We start from the raw sequence: 22813 nt of genomic DNA, 5'->3' as shown, positions 1-22813 counted from the left end.
TGGAGTTTTGATTTGAGACTTGATATTGAAATTTGGTGTTGTACTTCTTTTGTATTTTTACCTTATTTTATATTGTGCTCTATTGAGTTGGCTTACCTATCATGGAGTAAATATCATTACTTTTTTGAATTTCGGATCGTGACACATTTACACCTCTTTGAATAAACTAGGTTCTCCTCTTTGAATATCAACTGTCAAGGTGTTGACATGAGAATCAAGTGTCCAATAACATGTTCCAACCAATCCATACTAACAATGATAGTCAAGTCAATCATATTTAGTAGCATAAGATCTAAAGAGATATCTACACTAAATAGTAATCAAACAACTTTGATAGACCCTATCAACCATAATGGACTCCCTTATTAGAGTTGACACCACAAATAAATCATCTAACCAGCAAGGTGACTACTCAAATGGTGAAATCATGAAACACTTAACAAATAGACTTAGAGCCCATTTGGATTGACTTATAAGTTGCTGATATGCCGTTTTTAGTTTTTTTGAGTGTTTGACTGATCAATTTTAAATCATTTTGTGCTTAAAATAAGCTCAAAAAAATAATTGAGTCTATTTGGTTTAATTTATTTATAGCACCTTATAGGCTGAAAATAAGTTCAACAAACATACACATAAACTAAATAAATGCAAAAGCATTTGTGTTACATTTTTATTTCAAACGGATCGAAATAGTATGCAACATAAAATGATTGTGCCTCTAGTTTTGGGAATTTTTTTTATTTGCTAAAAATTGGTGAAAATGATACGAAGGACTTTTAGTATTACTTTTAAGAAAGAATTATACAAGATATACGCCTACTGTATACGAGGATATTTAATAGTATGTATTTATCTTATAAACTTTATTAGAAAATGTGAAATCTCCATGTGTTCTCTATAATGATTCCAAATTGAAATTCCCTCGTTTTGCCATAAACCCCTTCTTAAAACCCTAGATACACAGAAAAAACATTTTCGGAAACATTCATATTAGGGCGACAATCCGGCGAAATGCCAGGGATGACATCAGAATCCGATGACCTAGCAATGGTTCCAGTTTCGCCGGAGTCGGAAAATCAACCGGTGGTCATCTACCCTCTCCGTCACGGCCTCAAATCCCCAATTCATCGACTCTCCTTTTCATGGGCGTGTGGCAATACTCTCCGAGTCTCAGTTTTCCAGAAGCCTCAGTCGGAGACGGCGGACGGAGACAGCGAGGCTGGCGGAAGAGTGGTGGAACTCAAGCTTAGTAACAGTGCTGATGAGGAAGTTGATGCTGCAAGATGGAGGAGAATGGCCTACAGTTCAGTGACTCCTTTCGCTCTTCTTCAGAGCCGGAAACATTCTTTTTCTGCAGCATCCAGAATGTCGTTGGATACTCCTCCTTACAAGGCAGAGTGGTAAGTTTTTCTGTTCTTTCCGGATAAGTAAAATGCCGGAGTGGTAAAACTGTAACTTGATTTAGCGGAAGTAGACCTGAAATAACCTCAAGAATTGTTCATCTATGGGTGTGTTTAGTATGATGATAACATTCACGAGCTTAAACCACATCAAAGCAATTCTCAGTTCAGGGAATGTGAATGAGCAAATTCATTGTCTTGTGTTTGAGATTGAAGGATTCTTGGTTGCTTTGAAGATATTTTCTCGAGGTACTTCCTCAAAAGGTAAAAAGAATGGTTTTCCAAAAACAAAAAATTCCTCAATGTGATCGTCCTATAGTGTTAGTCCAAAAGGGAGAAAATATCTGTAAATTTCTTTCAATCACTCTGATTTATTCAACCATACAACATCACATATTTACACTTCCAATGGGAAATGTTTGCTTTGTAGTGAGACTGATACCTACCGTTTGTCCATGAAAATAATTCACTTTTTTCCAGAATGACTTTTCACTTTATTTCAAAATTAGTGTTTGGTTATAAAATTTCCAAATCTAACTTGGAGTTGGATTCTGAATTTGAGATAGTGCTCCAAACCTGTTTGCCTCTGCCCCACAAAGGTAGAGGTAAGGATGCATACATCTTGCCCTCTCCAGACCCCACATGTGGGATTGCGGTGAGTATGTTGTTGTTGGAGTTGTAAAAAGTGCCCTCTTCTCTCTTTCACAAAAAGTATAACCAAACACAACTCCATCTTCAACTCCCCAACTTCATAAATTTCAAATAAAGTGAAAAATATTTGGAATCTATGACCAAACACCTAAATCTATCTAGCTCTCAGCCTTATCTAACTTTAGACTCAATATGATATTTGATCTAATCATACTAGCTACATAAACCTGTAATTTTGCTGTAAACAGTATCTCTTGGGGATACAGGAAATTTGATAGATCTAATAGGCAATTGTAATGACACAGCCGACTAGATTAGAATAGCTTTTGACAGTTTCCTCATGGCTCCTTGGTGAGCTTGTAATTATTTTCAGCACCTTTTGATGCTGCTTTTGCTATATATACAGCATGTTACCGTTATCCAAAAAAAAAAGAATCTGTAATTTGGTATTTGCATTTATGCACAACTGATAGATATTGACATCCGAATACTCCCCTCAAGTTGGAGCATATGCATTTTAAATGTCCACCTTGCTCTGGTAACTCGGCAAATTGTCATTGTCCTAACACCTTTGTAAGAATGTCTTTTTTGCTTCCGAGTTGGTACATAATTAGTGGTTAGGCAAATTTCAAAGAGGGAGTCAATTGGAGATGGAAGGGGGGGACAAGGGTATATGATTTAATAGGGATTGGTTGGAGAGGGTGATCAAGGAAGAGGAGGTGAAGAAGGCGGTGGACTATTGTGTGGGAGATAAAGCTATGCGACCGGATGTATTCACGTTGGCTTTTCACCAACAATGTTGGATCAAAGGTGAGGTGATGGAGACCATAAGGAATTTCAAGAAAGGGAGACTTTGAGAAACGTAACGATGTATCTTTCATTGTCATCATTTCAAAAAAGGAGGGAGCATGGAGCATAAAAACTTATACACCCATAGTCTAGTGGGAAGTATTTATAAGATTATTTCTAATATGCTTTCAATAGATTATAGAGGGTACTAGATGATACATTGTCTACATCACAGAACACTTTTGTGGAGGGAAGACATATTTTTGATGCAACGTTGGTGGCAAATGAAGTTGATGACTCTAAAAGAAAGCAAGTCTAGGAATTCTAGGTAAGCTAGACCTCGAGAAGGCGTGTAACCATGTACACTGGAGTTCTTGGACTAAATAATGTTAAGATGAGTTTCAGCTATGGATAACTTGGATCAAGCATTGCATTTCCACTGGTCTTGTGAATGGAAACTTGTTCGATTTCTTTGGTTGTTTGAGGGTTGAGACAGGGAGATCCCTTATCAATCATACTACTCATTTTAGTTATGGAGGTGTTGAGAATGATGATGGGTAGCGCAGTGGTGGGTGGTTACTTGAGGGACTTCACTGTTGTGGTTGGGGAAATAGTACCGTGTAGGTCTCACATCTGTTGTTTGCAAATGACACTGTTTTTTTGTGATGTTGAGGACCCATGTTCTATGTTGTTTGGACATTTAAAAAATGTCAACAAGTTTGTGTTGGGTTCTCTAAAAGTAGTGCATTTTGGAGGATCTGACACTAGTGCAACAACATTTTTGGAGAGTCCGAGCAACATAGGTATGTTGATAAAACCTCTGTAACATAGGATCGGACTTGTCGCGTTTTGTCACCTTGCACCTTCCAAAACACTGAATAGGACTCAATTGGAGCATCTGGGATATGTGTTAACATGGTTTCAGGTGGTGTCCTTAAGATTAGCCTTAGAAAGTGTCCGGTTGGAGATGTGGAGAATATTGCAACTTTGGCATAGTTGTGGAAGAGTAAGGTTATGGCTCTTCCTACTACCTATCTTGGCTTGCCATTTGGTGCCTCAAATAAAGATCAAACAACTTGGAACCCGGATCAACAACATTGAGAGGAGGCTTGCAAGATGGTGGAAAAGATATCTATTCAAAGGAAGAAACGAAGGATCTGTTTGTCCATGAGAATTTTTCACCTTTTTTCGGATTTCCCCCACTTTATTTAAAAATCAATGCTTGGCCATGAAAATTCCAAATACAACTTGAAGTTGTATTTGGGATGTATTTGGAATTTGGAAAACGCACAAAACCTTGTTCACTTTCACTATGTTTTCCTTTTTTCAAATTTATTACTTTTATAAAAATAACCCCATTTTAATTATATTTCATATTTTTTTGGAAAAGTACATTCAAACAACCAAATATTATTTGCCAAAGCTATAACCAAACATAACTCCAACTTCAACTCCAACTTCAAAATTCCAAATAAAGTGGAAAAATATTTGTAATAGCATGTAGTAGCTCGTATATGAGATCTAATCTATGAAATTATGTGACTATCTATTTTGATATATTACTCTTTTAAAGCAAATTTAATTGTATGTTTGAGGTAAAAAAGTCAAGTTGGGTGAATTTGTAGTTCTTAGAAATTGGGGGTTGTGAGCCATATTTAGGAAAAATACATTCAAATTTTAAAGTATTGTTTGCAAAAAGTATGGTCAAACACTACAACTCCAAGCGCTTTTTTTTTGTTCTCATGGCCAAACGCCCATAAAATTTTCATTTAGAGATCTAGCATCTTCACATACTTTGTCTTTATTTTAGGCCCCAACTTGCATCACAAGAAAGTTTGGAAGGCTTCGAAAAAACTTTCTATGTGACTCAGTAGAGGGGGCAATTAAGTTCCATTTGGTGAGGTGGGAGACAGTCATAACTATGAAGTGTTGGGGTGATTTCGAAGTTAAAGATCTAGGGGCATTTAATGAGGCTTTGTTAGGAAAAAAATGCGGAGATTTGGGATCAAGGACATGCTTTTCGAGAATAGGTGATAGTGGATGAAGAAATAGAAGAGTTTTTGAAGGTGTAGGGATGTATTTTGTATAGTTGAGGAGTATGTCTTATCCTTCGTTTCTTTTGGGTGCACCCATGAACTTCCTTTATGTAAAGAAGGTTGGGTTTCTTTCACAGAAAACCATATAATTTTGGTTTCCGCTTTTTCAGTCTACATCTGGTAATACCAACACTTTTTAAATAAATTTTGAAGATATCTGACTGTTTTACCTTGCAAACCTAAGATAAGGTGCTGCTGCAATCTTAGTTCCTCTTGTTCATTTGTGTATACTTGCTAACTTCCTGGATTTTTCCAATCCAATTGCTCGTGATGCATTTGGAAAAGATTGATGGTGGAAATCCAGAGGACATTTTTTTCCATTTCTACAGGAGTTCGAAGTCGCATAAACTTGTCAGAAAAAAGAGTTCTAAGTCCAGAAGCTTGAAGTGAAAAAAGAGTTCTAAGTCCAGAAGCTTGAAGTTTCTTTCTCCATTAGAGACCTGAGAGAGTTTTAATCCACACTATAGCAGCCTGGGTGACTATGTCCTTCCATTGGGTCACTATTTGACAGTTGCTGTATTTTACATGTAATCAGGTGGGAGCATGTCATAGAGTACAGCAAAGAGATAAGTTCTCTTCTCAGTGATCGAAAAACGCCTCCTAAATCAATTATCGAAGATCCCAAGTCGGTAGTAAATGTGAGTAATTGTCATCTCACTTTTGTTTGGCTGTATCCAGACTCTGACCTTTGCTATTTAGTATTTATCTGGTGGCTGTGTGTGCCTGTTAGGAAATTGCAGCGCCAATGTGTCTGAAAGCTGCGTGGGAGCTATTGGAGATATTTTACGTAGACAAGCAATCTCAATCTTGGATTCCTGAACGGTTGCTAGATTGGTTAGCTGTATGTTCTTTTTCTATTTTGCATAAGTTTCCTTGATTTTCTCCACTGGATGTCACAGATCTTATACTCCGTGAAAGTGTACTATTCTTCTAACTTAATGCATGTTTCATTCAACAGGACTACAATTCCTTATTCTCGGGATCTCTACCAACTATTCACTCAAAGCTTGTGGATTTTCAGCAGGAACTTGTTGGACTACAGGTTTAGCTCTCAATTGATATCCCTGTGAACTTTACATTTGTGGGCCTATTGATTGATAATTATTAGTCAAAATTATTCATGGATACATTATTAGTCACAATCAAGTTTTCTAATTTGACCGGGGATAGATATAAACGTAAAAATTAAAATTTCGTTGTATTTAAGCTCGTGTGAGTTCAAAAGTAGAGTGAATATCAACATTTTGAAGAAAATTAACTTTCTTCAATGAAACAATGGGTCAATACTTCTTTCAGGGTACAACGATAGTATACCCCAGTGTAATCCCATAAGTGGGGGTATGAAGACCCCCCCACCTTAAGAGGTAGAGAGACTGTTTCCGATTGACCCTCAGCTCAAGAAAAAACATAACAAAGCAGTTGGGGAAAAGAAATAAAAGAAGAAAGAAGCCATGACAAAATGCCAAAGATTTCTGAAAAAAAGAACAATATCCACGACAAAATAATACAATAATTAAAGTTCAACAAATAACATATAGTTATAGAAATCGAAGAACAAGAAATTATAAGAGTATTGCTGCAACTACTAGTATGTAAGGATAAGTGAGATAACAATTCAATTACCTACTAACCTTCTAACCTAATTTGTGTCCTTCATAGCCTCCTATCTAAGGTTATGTAATTAGTAAGCTGAAGCTTTGCCATGTCCCCTCTAATCACCCCTCCCCAATACTTCTTCGGCCTACCTCTACCTCTCCTGAAACCATCAATAGTCAACCCCTCACACCTCCGCACTAGGGCATTCGTGATCTCCTCGTCACATGTCTAACCATCTTAGTTTCGCTTCCCGCATCTTGTCCTCCACCAAGGCCACTCCCACCTTGACCCGGATACTATCATTTCTAATCTTATTTCTCCTAGTAAACCGACACATTTATCTCAGCATGCTCACTATTTCTTTCAAGTAGGATATTCAAAAGATAATCATTGGTGTAACGACAAAGTTCCCTTCTAGGAAGTGGATTTTGGTACAATATGTAGTACAAATAAGGTGTTTATTTTCTTTCAAGAGTACAAACTGGAGGGGGACATCTCAACTCATGTGAAGGAATTATGGGCAATAGAGGGGTCAAATATGTACAACATGAGGCTAGTGGAACTAGAGGAGGAATAATTTTCATGTGGGATGGTACAATTTGGGAAGGGGAAATCAGCAGTGTAGGCGCTTTTTCAATCTCTTGTAGCTTTACTGGTTTGGACTACCAAAAAAGTGAACACCCCCTATGGTGTCAGTATGGAGAACCATTAGGTATCTTTGGCCAATTATTCATAGTAGATCCAACTTCAAAGTTTGAAACAGAGAGAAAATTCCAATGCTGGTTAGGTCACTTACCTTTAAAACAATCTTTTCCTGATATTTATAACCCCTGTCAACAGCAAAAGCTACTTTGGAAGAACTGTGGTCAGACCAACGGTGGAATTTAGCTTTAGAAGACACCTAAATGACTGGGAGATTGGCAGAATGACAGAATTTATGAATATCCTAGAGCAGTTCAATGGGTTTTCTACCAGTGAAGATGGCATGGTATGGTTAAAAGATACTCCCTTTGTCCCAATTTATGTGACACTATTTGTCTTGACACAAAATTTAAGAAACAAAAGAAGACTTCTGAAATTTGTGGACTAAAACACTCCTTGACCATTTGTGTGTCTAGAAATCGATTTACTAAGGGTAAAAGAGGAATTTTTAAGTTTAAATTGTTTCCAATGGTAGAAAGGTGACATTCTTTTGGGGACGGACTAAACAGGAAAATGTGCCACATAAATTGGGATAAAGGGAGTAGTAAAGGTATATTCTCAGTCAAGTCAGTCTATAGAGCTCAACAAGCCAAATGTGTTGGTGGAATTTTGGTCATGGAAATTGATATGGAAAGTGAAGATACCCTATAAAGTAGCTTGTTTTGTTTGGTTGCTGGCAAATAACAAGGCCCTTAATCAGGGACAACTTAGCAAGGAGGGGTTTCCATTTATGTTCCAAATACTTCATATGTGGAGAGCAAGCGGAGACAATCAGTCATCTCTTTATACTCTGTAAATAGGCAGATCAACTCTGGAAAATATTCATCAACCTGAGAGGCAATTAGAAGGTTGATGTCAGTAGAATTAACTAATGTTCTAATTAGCTGGAATAGAGCAGGAAGGCTATCCAGTCAGAAAGAGAGATGGAGAATTGTCCCAACCTGTATTTGGTGGACCCTATGAAAAGAAAGGAACCAAAGTTGCTTTGAAACAAAGGAAACTCTATGCAGAATTTAAAGATGAAGTGTTTAGTGCTTTACTATTTTTGGTGTAAACAAGAATGTCTAGACAATATAGAATCTATCTTTGATGTCCTAGATTACATTTATAAAGTTCCTTTTTTTCTCTTATTGTAATCCCTTCTGATATGGGCACCCCTCACAGCTTGTGTAAGTATCCTTGATGAATATACTCTTAACCATTAAAAAAAACAAAGTACACGAAGGATAATTAAAGACACATATGCTTAAAGTTGGCACGAAATTTCACTTATACACCTTAACTAAGATTTGTACCTTTAAACACATGTACTAGGGTCCAACTGTGCCATTTTAACACTTTTCACTGACTTGGCAAATTGCATGAATTTCACAGTTAACAGGCACATGACAAGGCCCAAAGAACAGATTTTTTGTCCTTTTTAATCAGATTTTTTCCATTAAAGCTTAAAGCTGCAAAAACAATTCCAGAATTTTTTTTCTCAAATTTTTTCTAGATCTTTTGTTTTTGTTTTTTCAGAAGCTGCAGTTTTTTTGAGTTTCATTTTAAGTTTTTCTTTATCTTTTTGAGAATGTTATTTTTATTTTTGGTTATTAAATATACTTTAAAATAGTTTTTCCTTTTCTTTTCCAGATTTTTTGTTTTTATTTTTCATAAGCTGTGATTTTTTTCCTGATCGGGTGTATTTTTTTTGAGAATATTATTTTTATTTTGTTTATTAAATTGATTCTAAAATAGTTTTTCCTTTTTTGAAAACTTAAAATGTCGCATGTAATCAGTTAATTCGCTGTTTTGCCACATCAACAACAAGTGTATTACACTCTCCTTATTTTTTTCTGATTGTCAAAATAGTGTCTAATAGGACAGTTTTTGAATAGTTCGAACTGTTCAATTGAAACATGTCTTAGTTGATGTGTCTAAGTGAAAACTTTTGTCAACTTTGGGCGTCTCCATATGTGTTCATCCATAACTAAACTATGATGGAAGGAGTAGCCATTACATCTTTCTGTGTTCATTTCCAATTTATTTGCGCATTTCAGGTTGTTGAAGAAGATCCTAACTACTGGGATGCAATGTCATCGGCATTGGCCGTTGGCTGGCTGGAAACTGTGGTAAGCATATTAAATGTGAATATTGACCATAATAACTGTGCATTCAAGTTTCTCTGCTTGTGTGATTTATATCAGGATTTTATTTAAGGAGCATGCATAAGTCTATGATTGCCAATTTGCAGGTAAAATTGTTGCGCTTGCATGGCTCTTACCGGTTTGATCAATTATCTAGTCGAGAGGTATGAATTTTGAACTTAACCTTGCAAAAGAAAAAAAAGAAGAGGCAAGAATTTTGAACTTGTGATCAGTGGCAGTCTTGCATAGCTTAACTAATCCTAGATAATTCACGTAACATCATATTCTGTACTTACTTTTCTCTCGTAAACGACCTGTACATCAGTTAACTTGGGAACAGTTATTGCCTCTTCCTTATATTGATATACTTAATCATGGTTTTAATGAGTTATCTTTTCAGAGCTTTGACACCTTATTAGGCCTTATACCTTTTCTATCAAGTTCCAAAATTTATCACTCTCTGCGTGTTTTGCCTGAGAGATCTAACCACAGGATGCAGTGCCATGTTGGATGATAAAGTGGATTTTCTTGTTCTTTTTGTATCACATTGTTCTTTCCTTAGCTTCTAGTTGGCTATGCTACCTCTTAACAGCTTGAGAGATCACTTTATATCCTCCTTTCCATCGCTAATCTTTAGCATTAATGACATTATAATTTCTTTTTGTAACTAGTCAAGTTAAGCAGATTTCAAGTAATGAGTCTCTCTGGGTAGAGTACTCTCTTTATGATTGTGCAAGTGGCAGTAGTATCATCAGATTAAGTCTAGGCAACTGGTCACCTGCTGACTGGGAGCTGGTGACTGAAGCCCTGGGGAACTAGAGCAATGAGAATTTTATTTGATTGCTCTCAGATAGTTTCTGGAGTATCCCTGTCTCCCTGAAAAGGGTCTCTGAACTATGATTACAGATTTCCTGTTTCCTTTTTTAACCTGTTTGATACTTGCTCTTAAAAGACAGAGAATGGACTGGTCGAAGCAGTTGCTGTTCTTATATCCAAGATGCCTAGAATGCGTTCTAGTCTGAGAGAAGACAATTTGGGCGAGTGTTATAAAACCAAGCCTGACTTCCTGAAGGTAATTTAGGCCTTTGCTAATGATCAATGGCCTTTACTGGGCAACATTTGATACATTTTTCTCTGTTAGGCTTGGGAGAAGTGGAGGACACAAATAAGTAAACTGGACTGCAGTTCCTACTGGCTTGAATGTGATCACCGGCAGACTAAAGAAGGGCTGAAAAATTTGATCCAGATCATGTTGGGAAATCCTACTGTTCTATCAAATGCAACTTTCAACTGGATGGAGCTTTTTATATCCCATTTCTTATACATTAGGCCATTTACTGCGGTCAGTTCCTCTTTCAAATTGATCTAAACATCTAAGGTCACTTGGGTCGAATCGCTTTGTTGCACAATCATCCAAAAGTTGAGTCACGTTGTCGCACAATCATCCACAAGTGGAGAGCAAGAAGATTCTTTTGCTGTTACATTTGTGCTTAAAATACACATTCTGTTTTTGTGGTGTAGGGTCTTGAGAGCATGCACAATTCAGCTCAGAAGTGCATGCAAGTAAAGCCAGTTTCCAGCCCCCATAAGCTGTTTGGTCTTTTAATTGGAATTCTTGGAGAAAATACTGAGGTGAACCACTCTAAAGATTTGATTTGTAACCTTTAATTGATGTTTTATGTAGTCAAGAACTCATGAACATATCCTATATGTTCAGGTTGTTCTAGCAGAGTGCTCAAGATCATTTGGCCCCTGGTTTGTTAATCTTCTCTCTCTGCTTACTTTTTGTTTGGGTGGCTTGAGTACTTTTAGCATTTTTTTTCTCCGTTTATTTGTCTGATGCGCGTCTTTTTTTTTCATCTCTCAAGGATGATGGTGCATGCTGTAGAGTTGTTGACAGGTGGGAGCACTCATGCAGAAATTCTTTTACATGAAGAGCATTCCAAACTGGGTGGAGTTAGCATAGAAGAGCTGCATAGACTTGTATATGCACAAGTTCTGTCTTCTCATGCATTAACATGGCAAGTATGTGTGGATGCAAACTTGGGTAAATGAATGCCTGGTTTACATGTACTTGCACTATTACTTGAAACTTATTTCTCAAAAAAACGAACAAACTATTACTTAAAACTCTTCATTTATCTTCATGTACGTGTGTACGGTTCAGCTTTCACCCTAATTAAAGAAAACCAAAAAACATGATTGAGATTCACCATGGGTACATCACATGTCCCCCAAAATGTATGGGAAAATTGATGTTTCTGGATTGGAGACAACCTATAACTTAGAACTACAATTGAACTATGAAACAATATCCAAATGCTGGAGAGCTTTTAGATATTAACTCCCTTCCACAGTTTGGATACATCTTGGAATTTTATAAGCTGCTTTTGCTGAACCTGTATACTGGAAGCTCAAACTGTGGAGAAAAGTACTACACCGGTGTGTGAAAACTTAGTTCAGATTTTGGTTCTTCTACTCATATATTTTGGATCTTTGTTTTTCACTTCCCTTCAGATTGCACCAATATACTTGACTTCATGCATAAAACAAGGGATTGGATTATTGGAGAATTTGCTGTACAAGCAGCCTGTACAGCATAGCCAAATTCTGTTAAAGGTACAGCTTCCAGGGTGACTTTTCTTTTGATTCCTCACCCTCGTGGTTTTGCTCTAAAATATCTTGCTCTACAGCCTCATTTCAATCTAGTAGTTGCTTAATCATTCTTGCTTGGTTAATTTTGCTTTTCTATGCAGAGTATAGAGATCTGCCGCCTGTATGAACTTGACACCATAAGTTCAAACATTATGAGGGTATGTCATGATATTATTCATATTGGCTTCTTTAATCTCCAAGGTGTTGTTACTTTCTTAAGCGCAATAAAGGTTGTCTGATGTGATTTCCCTGTAATGGCATGTAGTATTTGAATTTTTGTGATTACTTCGAACATACAAGTGCTTCACTTTCAACTTGTTCTTTTCAAAAAACATGATGCAACAAAAAGGTTGAATATATTGATTGAAAATGTCTCACAATAATTTTATAAACATAAAAGGGCTTTAAATAGCCAACTTAAACAAACAATCATCATAATGTAAAATTCAAAAAATTAAAATATCTCAACAAACTAATCTATCCAAAAGAAATTTGAAATTCAAAAAAGAACTGAAAGCAATTTTCAACACTTCTCCTTTGCTTCAAATTTAAAAATTTGCCCCTCTTGAGGGATAATCATAGGAGTGCTTCCAGGACAAATCCTTCATTCTGCACAATGGGAGGAGGAATTTACTCGCGTCAAAATAGCCTTCTCCCTAGAGTAGGATCAGATCACAATCTTATTTTGTCAACTTGTGGAGATTGGGAGCTGAAGAAATACTTTAAATTTGAATGTTGGTGGATGGAAGTGGAGGGTTTCAAAGACAAGCTGAATGAATGGTGGGGTTCCTTCATTGTTAATGGCCCACCTGGACATGTCTCAGCTGAGAAGCTGAAACTGCTAAAAACAAAGCTAAAAGAGTGGAGCAAGAACAACAGAGAAAATTGGAAGCAGAGAAAGGAGGACATTCTTAATCAGGTTTCTAGTTTTGAAGCTATTCAAGATCAGAAAGCCCTTACTGATGACGAATTACTTCAAAAGACAAATTTGGCCATGGTGTTTGAGGAGGTGGCAAAAAATGAAGAGATATCACGGAAGTAGAGATCCAGGATACAATGGCTGAAATATGGTGATAAGAACACCAATTTGTTTTCCACAGAATTGCTACTGCTCACAAGAGATTAATTCCATTAATACTTTAGAAGTAGATGGGGTCATCGCTACTGATCCTGAGGAAATTAAGGACTCTGCTCAGAATTTTTACCAAGACCTGTACAAGGAGACTGAGCCCCTGAGCTTGCAGTTACATGAAACGTCAATGATCTCTAGTGCAGAACAAGTATGGCTACAAAGACAGTTCGAGGAGGAGGAGATTTTGAGTTGTATCAAATTGTGTGCTATGGAAAAGCCTCCTGGACCAGATGATTTTCCAATGATTTTCTTTCTTTCTTTTTGTGGAATATTGAAGGAAGATATCATATGAACTGTACAGCTCTTCCATTCCAACCAGTTTTTTTAAAAAAAGCTGTAATGCCACCTTCATAACTTTGATCCCTAAGAAAACACGTGCAACTGATTTGAAAGACCACAGACCAATGAGTTTGGTAGGTGGAGTGTACAAGATCATTGCAAAACTACTAGCAGAAAAGTTGTAGAAGCTGGTGAGCATAACTGGTCGACAAGCAGCAGATGACTTCCATCAAAGGGAGACAGATTATGGATGCATAGCTAGTGAATGTGTATATTTTAGAGTGAGAGGAGTGACACCTGGTGTAATGTGCAAACTTGATATTCAGAAAGTCTGACCATGTAAACTGGAAATTCTTATTAAATACTATCAGACAAATGGGATTTTGCAGTAAATGGCTGAGTCGGATATACGAGTATTGTATTAAAATTGTAAGGTTTTCTATTCTTGTAAATGGAGAACAATATTATCAAAAGCAAAAAGCGCTAAAAAGCTCTAAATGTGCATTGGGGCTTTAAGCGTAAATAAAGCATGGGCTTTAATGAAAAAGGCCCAAAGGGAAAAAAAATACAAGTATATATTTTTAGTCCAAGACTAATAAAAATAAGCTTGACTGACAAATATATGAACAAACAAATTGAATTTTTTTTTACGATAAAGTGAAATATCAATTGTTTAGTGTCGCTAAAGAGGTTCTTTGGCAAGGAAAAGTATACCTTAGAACCTTGATAACGACATTGACGCGCACATCAAGCGAGACAAAGTGCTCAACACGTTTTGAGCCCGTTTCAGGACTTAAGCGCGCTTTAAATGCGGCTTCAACAACACTGATGGAGAACCTATGGTTTTTTTTTTCATCTGAGAGGGGGTTGAGACAGGTTACCCTCTATCCTCTTTCCTGTTTATTTTTGCAATGGAAGGTTATGATAACATGATGAGAATTGTACTATGCAATAGATGGATCAAGGGATTTCAAATTGGTGGAAGAGGTGGGGAGGAAATGGGGATCTGCCATCTACTTTATGCAGATAACACTGTCATCTTTTGTGAACCAAAGGCTGAACAGATCTCTGCTATATTAAATTAATGTTGATAGTCTTTAAGCTGTAGTTGGGTTGAGGATCAACCGGAGCAAAATCAGTTTATTCCCTGTCAAAGAAGTTGATTAGATTCAAGAATTGGCAAGCAACTAGGCTTCAAAGTGGAGGATTTCAACAACATATCTTGGTATGCCACTGGGCAGCAAGCATAAGGCACCGGGGATCTGAGATGGTATTTTAGAAAAATTGAGAAGAAGCTAGCAAGGTGGAAGGCCCAATAGCTCTTACTTGGGGGAAGACTAACCCTGATTAACTCTGTGCTAGTTTCTCTTCCTACAAATGTGATGTCCTTCTTTGCTATCCCATCCATAATTGTTAAAAAATTAGACAAGCTGAGGAGGATATTTCTATGTCAAGGCTGCAAAGATGGGAAGGACTTTTGTTTGGTGAAATGGGATACAGTAATACTTAGCAAAGTAAGGGTGGATTGGGAATCAGAAATCTAAGACTACAAAACAATAGTCTTCTGATGAAGTGGCTATGGAGATATAATGAGGAGGAAATTGCCCTCTAGAAGGAGGTGATCGTGGTAAAGTTTGGTGAACTTAACCCTTGGTGCACAGAAATAGTCACTGAACCTTTTGGGGTTGGAGTATGGAGAAAAATTAGGGCTTTGTGGCCAGCGATGGAAGCAAATCTGAAATTCGAGGTGGTGGGTAATGGGGACAAAATTAAATTCTGGAAAGGAGGATGGATTGAACATATTCCTCTTATGGAATCATTTCCAGATTTGTTTTTTAATTTGTAACAATCTTGATGCAAGAGTATGTGAGTGGTGGACACCTCAGGGATGAGATCTTTCCTTTAGAAGATGATAAATGACTGGGACGTGGAGAGAGTGGCATCATTGCTTGAGAAATTAGGAGGCTCCAGTAGTATTACAACAGAACCAAACTTTATTTGGAAAAGCTTGGCACCTTAAGATGAAATGCTTCACATGGTCAGTGGTTAAGAAAGCTTGTCTCACTCAAGAAGTATTACAAAAGAAAGGGATGCAGATAGTGCCCAGATGTTTCCTTTGCAACAAAACAAGGGAAACTATTAAACATTTGTTTCTTCATTGTGAGTTCATTGGCTATCTTTGGGAAGTTCTCCTCAACCAAACTGACACTAGATGGACCATGCCAGAGCACACCTCAGATCTTCTTAGCTGCTGGATTAGAATGGGAGGAAGCAAAAGTCAGAAAAGGTGGTGGAGGATAATACCAGCTTGCATCTGGTGGACTGTGTGGAGAGAAAGAAATGGGAGATGTTATGAAGATAGATCCAATTCTATTGAAAAAGTTAAATGAAATTGTATTATATCTTTGGTTTTTTGGTGTAAACAAAGTTGTATAGAGGAAACAGATTGAATTGAGGATTTATTAGGCTTTTTGTAGGTTGTTTTTTCTTCTCTCTTGATTACTCACTTTTTGGAGGCAGGCATACCCTTATTGCGGAGGAATACAACAAAAATAAAATAAAAATTGCTTCTGTTCAAATTTTGCTTTGGCAGTTTGTGCTTGCTACTCTTTTGAGTCTTGTTAAACTTGCACCTTTGGTAACATGACTTTTCCTTCTCCCTTTTCTTCTTCTTTTGGTTTTGCGCATAACAAACACCTTCAACAACCTTCTTGTCTAGAAGCTCTTTTGAAAGTGCTTTATCTGGACAATTGTAGGATTTGCAAAAAGTTGTTGTAAGGACTTCTCTTCCATCACAACATCCCATAAAACATATGTTTCAAAAGTATGATTTCATTTTCACTAACTAATTCTTATAGTTTTCACCCATGAATTTATAGGGCATTCAAAGAGAGACTATTGCTTGCCATGTTTGAAAATAGGTTAAAAATTGATATTGGTTCTAAGTTGGTATTGGTTGAAAATAGCCCCGCACGTTGAAAATAAGCACGAGTTAAAAATAGTTCTTTAGAAGAACTCACAGATCCCATAAAATCAATGAGGCTCTTGATACCACATTTGTTTTTTTTAAAAAGATGGTGGAACAACAAAATATTAAAAGTGATTGAAATGTCTCTCAATAATTTTATTAAGCATAGGAGAGCTTTAAATAGTCAACTTAAAAAAAATCTGCATAATTTGAAATTCATAAAACTAAACTATTTCAACAAACTAATCTATCCTATAAAAATTTAAAATTCAAAAAAGTAGTTTAATTAACCTTAGGAATTTATTATGCTTAAAGGAAAAACTGCAGTAGCTTAAAGAAATAACTGCTGTAGCTGAAAGCAAATTTCAACAACTTGTATTTCATATTTTTCATTAGATTGCTGGTGTGTATCACTGGAAACATGGGAGAAAAGGGTCTGGTGTCTTCTGGCTGCAGCAAGCTCGAGATGAATTTCGTTTAAACAGAATTGCCAAGCAATTATTTGATTTCGTGGGGAAGTCTGTTTCTGATGAAGGATTCAAGGTTAGTGTTACTCGGATATAGAGGTTGAATGCCTTGTATATTTTCTTAATATTTGTATAACTGTGTTAACTCTTCTGTCTATAACACTTCATGTTTATACCCATTCTCTAAATTGAATTTTTTTTTGTATGTTATGTGTGCTGAGCGTGTTCCTTAGTTCTTTTCTCCAAAAGGAATACATTCTTTAGAATGTTGGTTTGGTAGATGGTTCAACTGTTTTAACTTTTAAGTACTTCACAGGCATTTTATGTATCCATGTAGTCCCAGTTATCCAAGTATGTGCATTGTGAAAAACATGCTATCTCTGATGGGTGAGATTGAAGTCTAGAAGAAATTTAGAACCTTTCATATGTCAAATATGGGTACACTACATGTGGACGTATAGATGGTGGTGGGCAAGCTTGACCAGGTCCTTGATTAAGGAGCTTAAGCAATGTGGGTAGTGGATCATCATGGTGAAGCCCTTGACTATTGTTCAGATGTGATTTATATAATGTTAGAAACCTCAAAATGCTAGAAGTCCAATCTTGCTAAGCTTGTATTTCTTTGGATCTGGGTTAAAGTGAATCCAGCCTCAGCAAAGAGAAGAAGAAGAGAAATAGTAAAGTAGAAGGAAGATGGCCAAAAAATGGCTTGTCGATCTAGCTAATTTGGTAGAATTGGTTCACCACTAGAGTTATCTGTTTTGATTATCATGAATCTGATTGCACTCTGAGATATTAGTTCTAAGTCAAAGTCTAGTAGTTTGTCTCTGAAGCAGAATCTCTTTTCTCATAGAATTTGTTAGCTTATTCTCTCTGATCTCTATTGTTCTTTCCCTGCAGCAATGGGAAGGTCTCATAGAGTTGCTGGGTTCTGAGTCTAGAACTGTTGGCGGGCTTGAGTTTCTGAACAAGTAATTGCTTAATACTTTGAATTAGTGGTTGTCACCTGTAAACACGGAGTCAAAGCATTTCAAATCATTGAAGTTTTTATGTTTACTACTGCACAGGTACAGGGCCTTTAGGAGATCCCTACTGCAGGTTCATGGTGATACACCCGCTGATGCTGCTCGTAATGCAGCTGAAGCTCTCGTCTCTGTACGTCTGACACCTCTTATAGTAATGAAGAATAACATTAGATTGATGTAAAATTTCATTTGTGGGTGTATAAGATTTTGCATTTGGTATCTAGGCCTTGTTGATTTATAAGATTTAAACTTAAGCGGCTACCTTAAGAAAGAGAAAATAAATTAACATAAGATTTGTTATTGAAACCTGGCAGCCGGAATGTTGTGTAGGTTCCGATTGAAATAGTTGTTAGCATGCTTTTATCTATTACCTAAGAAAAAAAGCCTTCTGTTTTGCCTCCTCTGAGTCAATTTATTTTTGTTTACTCTGCAGCTCATGAAAAATCCTTCTACGCCGCAACGCTTTTGGTTACCTCTTCTATATGATTCAGTGAGTACATCTCTGACTATATTGATTTAGTTCTTTGGTCAACTTGCCAGGTCAATTCTGTTTTTCTTTTCAAAATCATAGTGCCAAACAGGTCATAGCAACGTAATGTAGGAAGCTCAGTACTAAAGATATAAGATTCAATATCCCATCTTTATGCAGAGGTTTAAAAAACTAAAAGATATAACAATCACCAGCATTACCAGACCAAACATTTGCATAAAGATAGGATATTGATGTTATATCTTTTAGTTTTTTAAACCTCTGCATAAAGATGGGATATTGAATCACTCTTTTCTTTAGTTTTTGTTTTTGTTTTCAGTTATGGGTTTGATGTAGCTTGCTCCCCCCCCTTCCCCCCCACTTGTGGGATTTCACTGGGTATGTTGTTGTTGTTGGTGTTTTTTTCTTTTTAGTTTTGAATAATGCTTCATTCGGGTTTTATATTAGTTCGCTCCTGCTCAGGTGCTAAATTCTTGCCTAAGTAAGAAAAGAAAGAGAAGCTAGTCAGTGGGTATCTGCTCTACCATTTGGTTGGGTAGATAATACACTTATGGGTTGTTTGGTTGGGAAAAAGTTATTCTGGGATTAGCTATTCTGGGATAATTTATCCGCCATGTATATGGGATAACTTATCCCATCACTATGGTATAAATGGTGGAAATAGTTATTCCAAACTTGGCAACCAAACAAGATATCAACATTTTATCCTTGGATTATTTTTTTATCCCATGACTATTTATTTTTATCCATCACACCAAACGACCCCTAATTACTTGTGGCTTAATACATGAATCTTAGTTCATATCAAATTGAAACTGATATATTGTGTGGGGCATTTATGCTCAAGTCTTTCAAACGACAGTATACTCAGATGGTGGTGGATGGGTTGGCAATCTATTTATTTAATTCAGGCTGAAAAGTTCACCATGCTTTCAGATTTATATGTTTATTAATAGCTGATGCATGTTTCATCTTTGACCTCATTTCCTTTTCTTCTTTTTCTTCCTGGGCAGTTGAAATTGTTAATGTGGCAGACGCGACCATTGCTTAATGTTTCTCAAACTCAGCTTCTCTTGAATAAACTGCAAGAGTTGTCCATGGCAAGATTGAGGCCAGACTTTATTGAAGCTGACTTGCCATCTGATGCCTTAAGCTCTGTCAGGCTGGCACTTGCCACTAACCTGGGTCGTGCAATCCTCGAAGAGTAACTTTGTTACCCCTGTTTTCTTGGTTGAGAGGTCACTGGTTGCATCTTTCCAACACGCCTAAAGTCCCCTCTTTCCTTTTTAGTTGTGTGTTTCGGGAGTGGGTAAATGGTACAGAGCTTTACCATTTCTTGCAGCAGAAAACGGAATCCGCACTGCCCGTTTGTTATTGGTTTCTTTCCTTTAACTGGTGAACTTGAAAAGCTACATATGTGAAGTTGGCACTGCATAATGAATGGTCTGACCCACTTCTGTCACCTACATGCTGCAGAGCTAGACAGAGAGCTAATCCGCCATAAGCATTCGGATGAGAGCTTTGGGCTATGGAAGACTAACCGTAGCGTGACAAGAGTGAAGATGACTATAAGAATAAGGTTTCTTGTGCTGCTCCTACTTAGAGATCCTTTTATTTATTTTTTCTTTTTTACATGGGGGTGGGAGGGGTACCCTACTATGTATATGCCTTTGTAAACGACCACAAAAGCCCCTGCCCGTTGCCTGTTTAAAGTGTTGAGATAGAACTCTGTAAAATGTTTGTGTTATTGTACCTGGTTGGGCTAGTTTTTATAAGATCAAAATAACTGAAACACACTAAGTGAAGGCTGCGATAGTCTGCCTCACATGTTGGGACTGCAACTGATTTTCAACCCATCTTTGTGCCTAAAATGAGACCATATATTTAGAGGGTTGCCTAATTGTAATAATCATGTTCTACATTTGTTTTGGCCATTTTTATCATATGCCTTATCAGTATTTTAAAGGGTCATTTGGTCGTGGTATTAAAACAATAATTCCAACATAAAATCCTGCATAAGTTCATACAGTATTTAGTTGGACGTAAGGTAAAAAATAGTCGCAATATAACTAACATAACATTTGGTTGGCTGTACTAAATAATGTATGTATTATATCATTTGGGAACTAAATAATGTATGTATTATATCATTTGGGAACTTTATATTATTAAATGCAATGTAGAATATGAAATAAGAATGTGTATTACTGTAGAGATTAAAACATTTACAACGCTTAACGTGAAATAAGTTAGGGTCATTCTCATTGATCATGTCTACTCAATTATTCATTTCAGACGAATAAATTATTGAAGGCAAAAATTCTCTTTTAAAGTAAGTATGATCATTGCATTATAATCCTAGCGAACCAAATGATCCCCTACTGTATAGGACCTTGAAGTTTTGTGGAACAATATTTTTAGACAATACGCATTTATTGAGGAATATTTTTATCAGTGCATTTTATAGTCTTAGGAGATTGAGATAGCACTTCTTACACCCAAAAACATATTATTTATTAGTTTCTCAAATTTATGCCTTTTCCTTTCATTAAGACCCAAAATGTCTAATACAATTATTGGAGATTAGTGTTATTTATCAAAAACATTTAAAACCGAAAAGGAAGCCAGATGACTCGTGTCATAAAATTTCGATAAATTTTGTTTTTTGCTTTCCCAATTGCGTGGACAGAACCTAAATGATAAAAAAAAAGGACCAAATGAGCTTTAAACAATAAACAAAACAAAAAAATGGCTACAAAAACTAAGATAAATTCATGCGCTATATGACTTAAAACCTTAATGGCCATTAGCCATTTAGTTCATATATTCCTACGTTATACATCTCAATAATTCACCTGCATTTTTCTGAATTGATTATACGCTTAAGTCATCTGTAGTCCCTTAAATTTGTCTGCATTAGTCACTTAGACATTTTAACTCGATTTTGTACCTATTGAACATATGTACACTCCGGAATTTGAACCATTTAAACATTTTTTGCCTACATGGCACATTGTTTGTGATTCACATTCATTAAGTGCGTGAGAGGTATTAAATTAGGCATTTTTCATTACAAATAAAAATATTTCTTCTTTCTCACGTCTTTGCCATTACTTCCTCCACCACACCACCAGTTTGCTGCCGTCGCCGTCATACACTGTTCTTCTTCCTCTCTTTTCTCAGTACACTTCACTTCCTTATCTCTGTCATTGCTTTTTTTTGTTGGCTGATGTACCGTGGATTTACGGTACTTTTAGTGCTTTAAACTTAAGAATGTGTATGTCTTCTAAGTATTTGTTAGCATATTTGATGTTAGTTGCGCTTATTTTGCAAGAAAACAAGTCAAAGAGATGGTTGAGGAATCACAACATTGAAGGAAGGAATTTTTGGTGTCTACAAGATCATCCTACGACTCATCGTTATTTATACGGGTCGTAGGTATCAATCGTCAAAAGGTAGAAGAGAAAAATATAAGTTAATTTGAAGACCACGAGTGAAGTAAATGACTCGTTTTCAACCTTACGGGTTGTCAAGAAGTCGTCAAAGCAGAAGTGAAAGAATGAGGGCAAAGTGAAGAAGACGAGTAAGTTCTACGGCTCATCTAAATCCCTACGAGTTGTAGAACACTCTCGTGGCTTGAAGTTGCAGGTGATGAAGAAAGGACAGTGTCTACGACCCCATTTGGCGAGTCGTCCTTAGATTTACAAGCCGTAGAAAGTGGTCGTGAAAAAGAAAAATTCCTCAGTACAATGTGAAAGATTACGAGCTGGGACTTAGGTGAAATTAACTTACCGATTCTACAAGTAACATACTAGGAAAAAATTACTAATAAAAAAAGTCTACTTAGTTAAGGATTAATGGAGAACACATAAAACCTTAGTTTCACTTCATATTGATTTTAAACTACATTAAAACGATATTTGTATTCGTTGATGTTTGATTTGATAGTTTGTTTTATAAAAATCCCCCTTTCTCTTTACAGAAATAAATTGATTACTGAAGCAAATAATAAATGATTGATCTGAAGTCTAAATCATATTCCTCATGGGATCAACCTTAACAGTCGTTAGATTTTTTTTAATCAACGATCGCTTTATACTTCTTTAGGGAGGTGTAATTTGAGCATATCAAATTTTGGCGCCGTTGCCCGAGAATTTGGCTTTTAGATTAGATTAATTCTTATTATTTGATTTGAAGTCATTATTTCCTTATTTTACGTTATTTTTCTTTTTATTTATGCTGAAAAAGATTTTGATTCCTAGTGTATGCCAAATACGAGAAGTCAAGGAATTCCCTTAATTTCATTCAACCCCGAAATTGACAAAGCACTACGTAGAATGGTGAAAAACAATAATAACAACGATAGAAATGAACTTGGTGATGGCACAAAACATTTTAGGGAGCAATACGACAACGCACCGTAACATCCTCCACAAC

At 36.4% G+C, this 22813-nt stretch overlaps 1 protein-coding gene across 1 annotated transcript; it reads left to right on the top strand.

The window, feature by feature from the left end:
• Nucleotides 1-883: 883 nt before the first annotated feature.
• LOC129889303 (nuclear pore complex protein NUP85) lies at nucleotides 884-20310 on the top strand. Its single transcript, XM_055964553.1, has 18 exons — nucleotides 884-1400; nucleotides 5472-5574; nucleotides 5667-5777; nucleotides 5895-5978; nucleotides 9274-9345; nucleotides 9468-9524; nucleotides 10313-10432; nucleotides 10502-10702; nucleotides 10882-10992; nucleotides 11078-11115; nucleotides 11229-11385; nucleotides 11878-11979; nucleotides 12117-12173; nucleotides 16791-16937; nucleotides 17762-17832; nucleotides 17929-18016; nucleotides 18320-18376; nucleotides 19390-20310. The coding sequence occupies exons 1-18, from the start codon at nucleotides 1012-1014 to the stop codon at nucleotides 19582-19584; spliced, it is 2160 nt and encodes a 719-aa protein (XP_055820528.1). The 5' UTR covers nucleotides 884-1011; the 3' UTR covers nucleotides 19585-20310.
• The last annotated feature ends 2503 nt before the right edge of the window (nucleotides 20311-22813 follow it).

The sequence above is a fragment of the Solanum dulcamara genome, chromosome 5 (assembly GCF_947179165.1).
Source record: "Solanum dulcamara chromosome 5, daSolDulc1.2, whole genome shotgun sequence".
NCBI classification, from domain to species: Eukaryota; Viridiplantae; Streptophyta; class Magnoliopsida; order Solanales; family Solanaceae; genus Solanum; species Solanum dulcamara.
The sequence above is the reverse complement of the archived record's forward strand: the minus strand, read 5'-3'. Positions and strand labels throughout refer to the sequence as shown.

Excerpts from the sequence above, each read along its gene's own strand:
- LOC129889303 (XM_055964553.1), top strand. The coding sequence starts at position 1,012 with ATGCCAGGGATGACATCAGAATCCGATGACCTAGCAATGGTTCCAGTT. Across the intron at positions 18,017-18,319 it reads CAGCTGAAGCTCTCGTCTCT|CTCATGAAAAATCCTTCTAC; the intron begins GTACGTCTGACA and ends TTTACTCTGCAG. Across the intron at positions 18,377-19,389 it reads TACCTCTTCTATATGATTCA|TTGAAATTGTTAATGTGGCA; the intron begins GTGAGTACATCT and ends CTTCCTGGGCAG.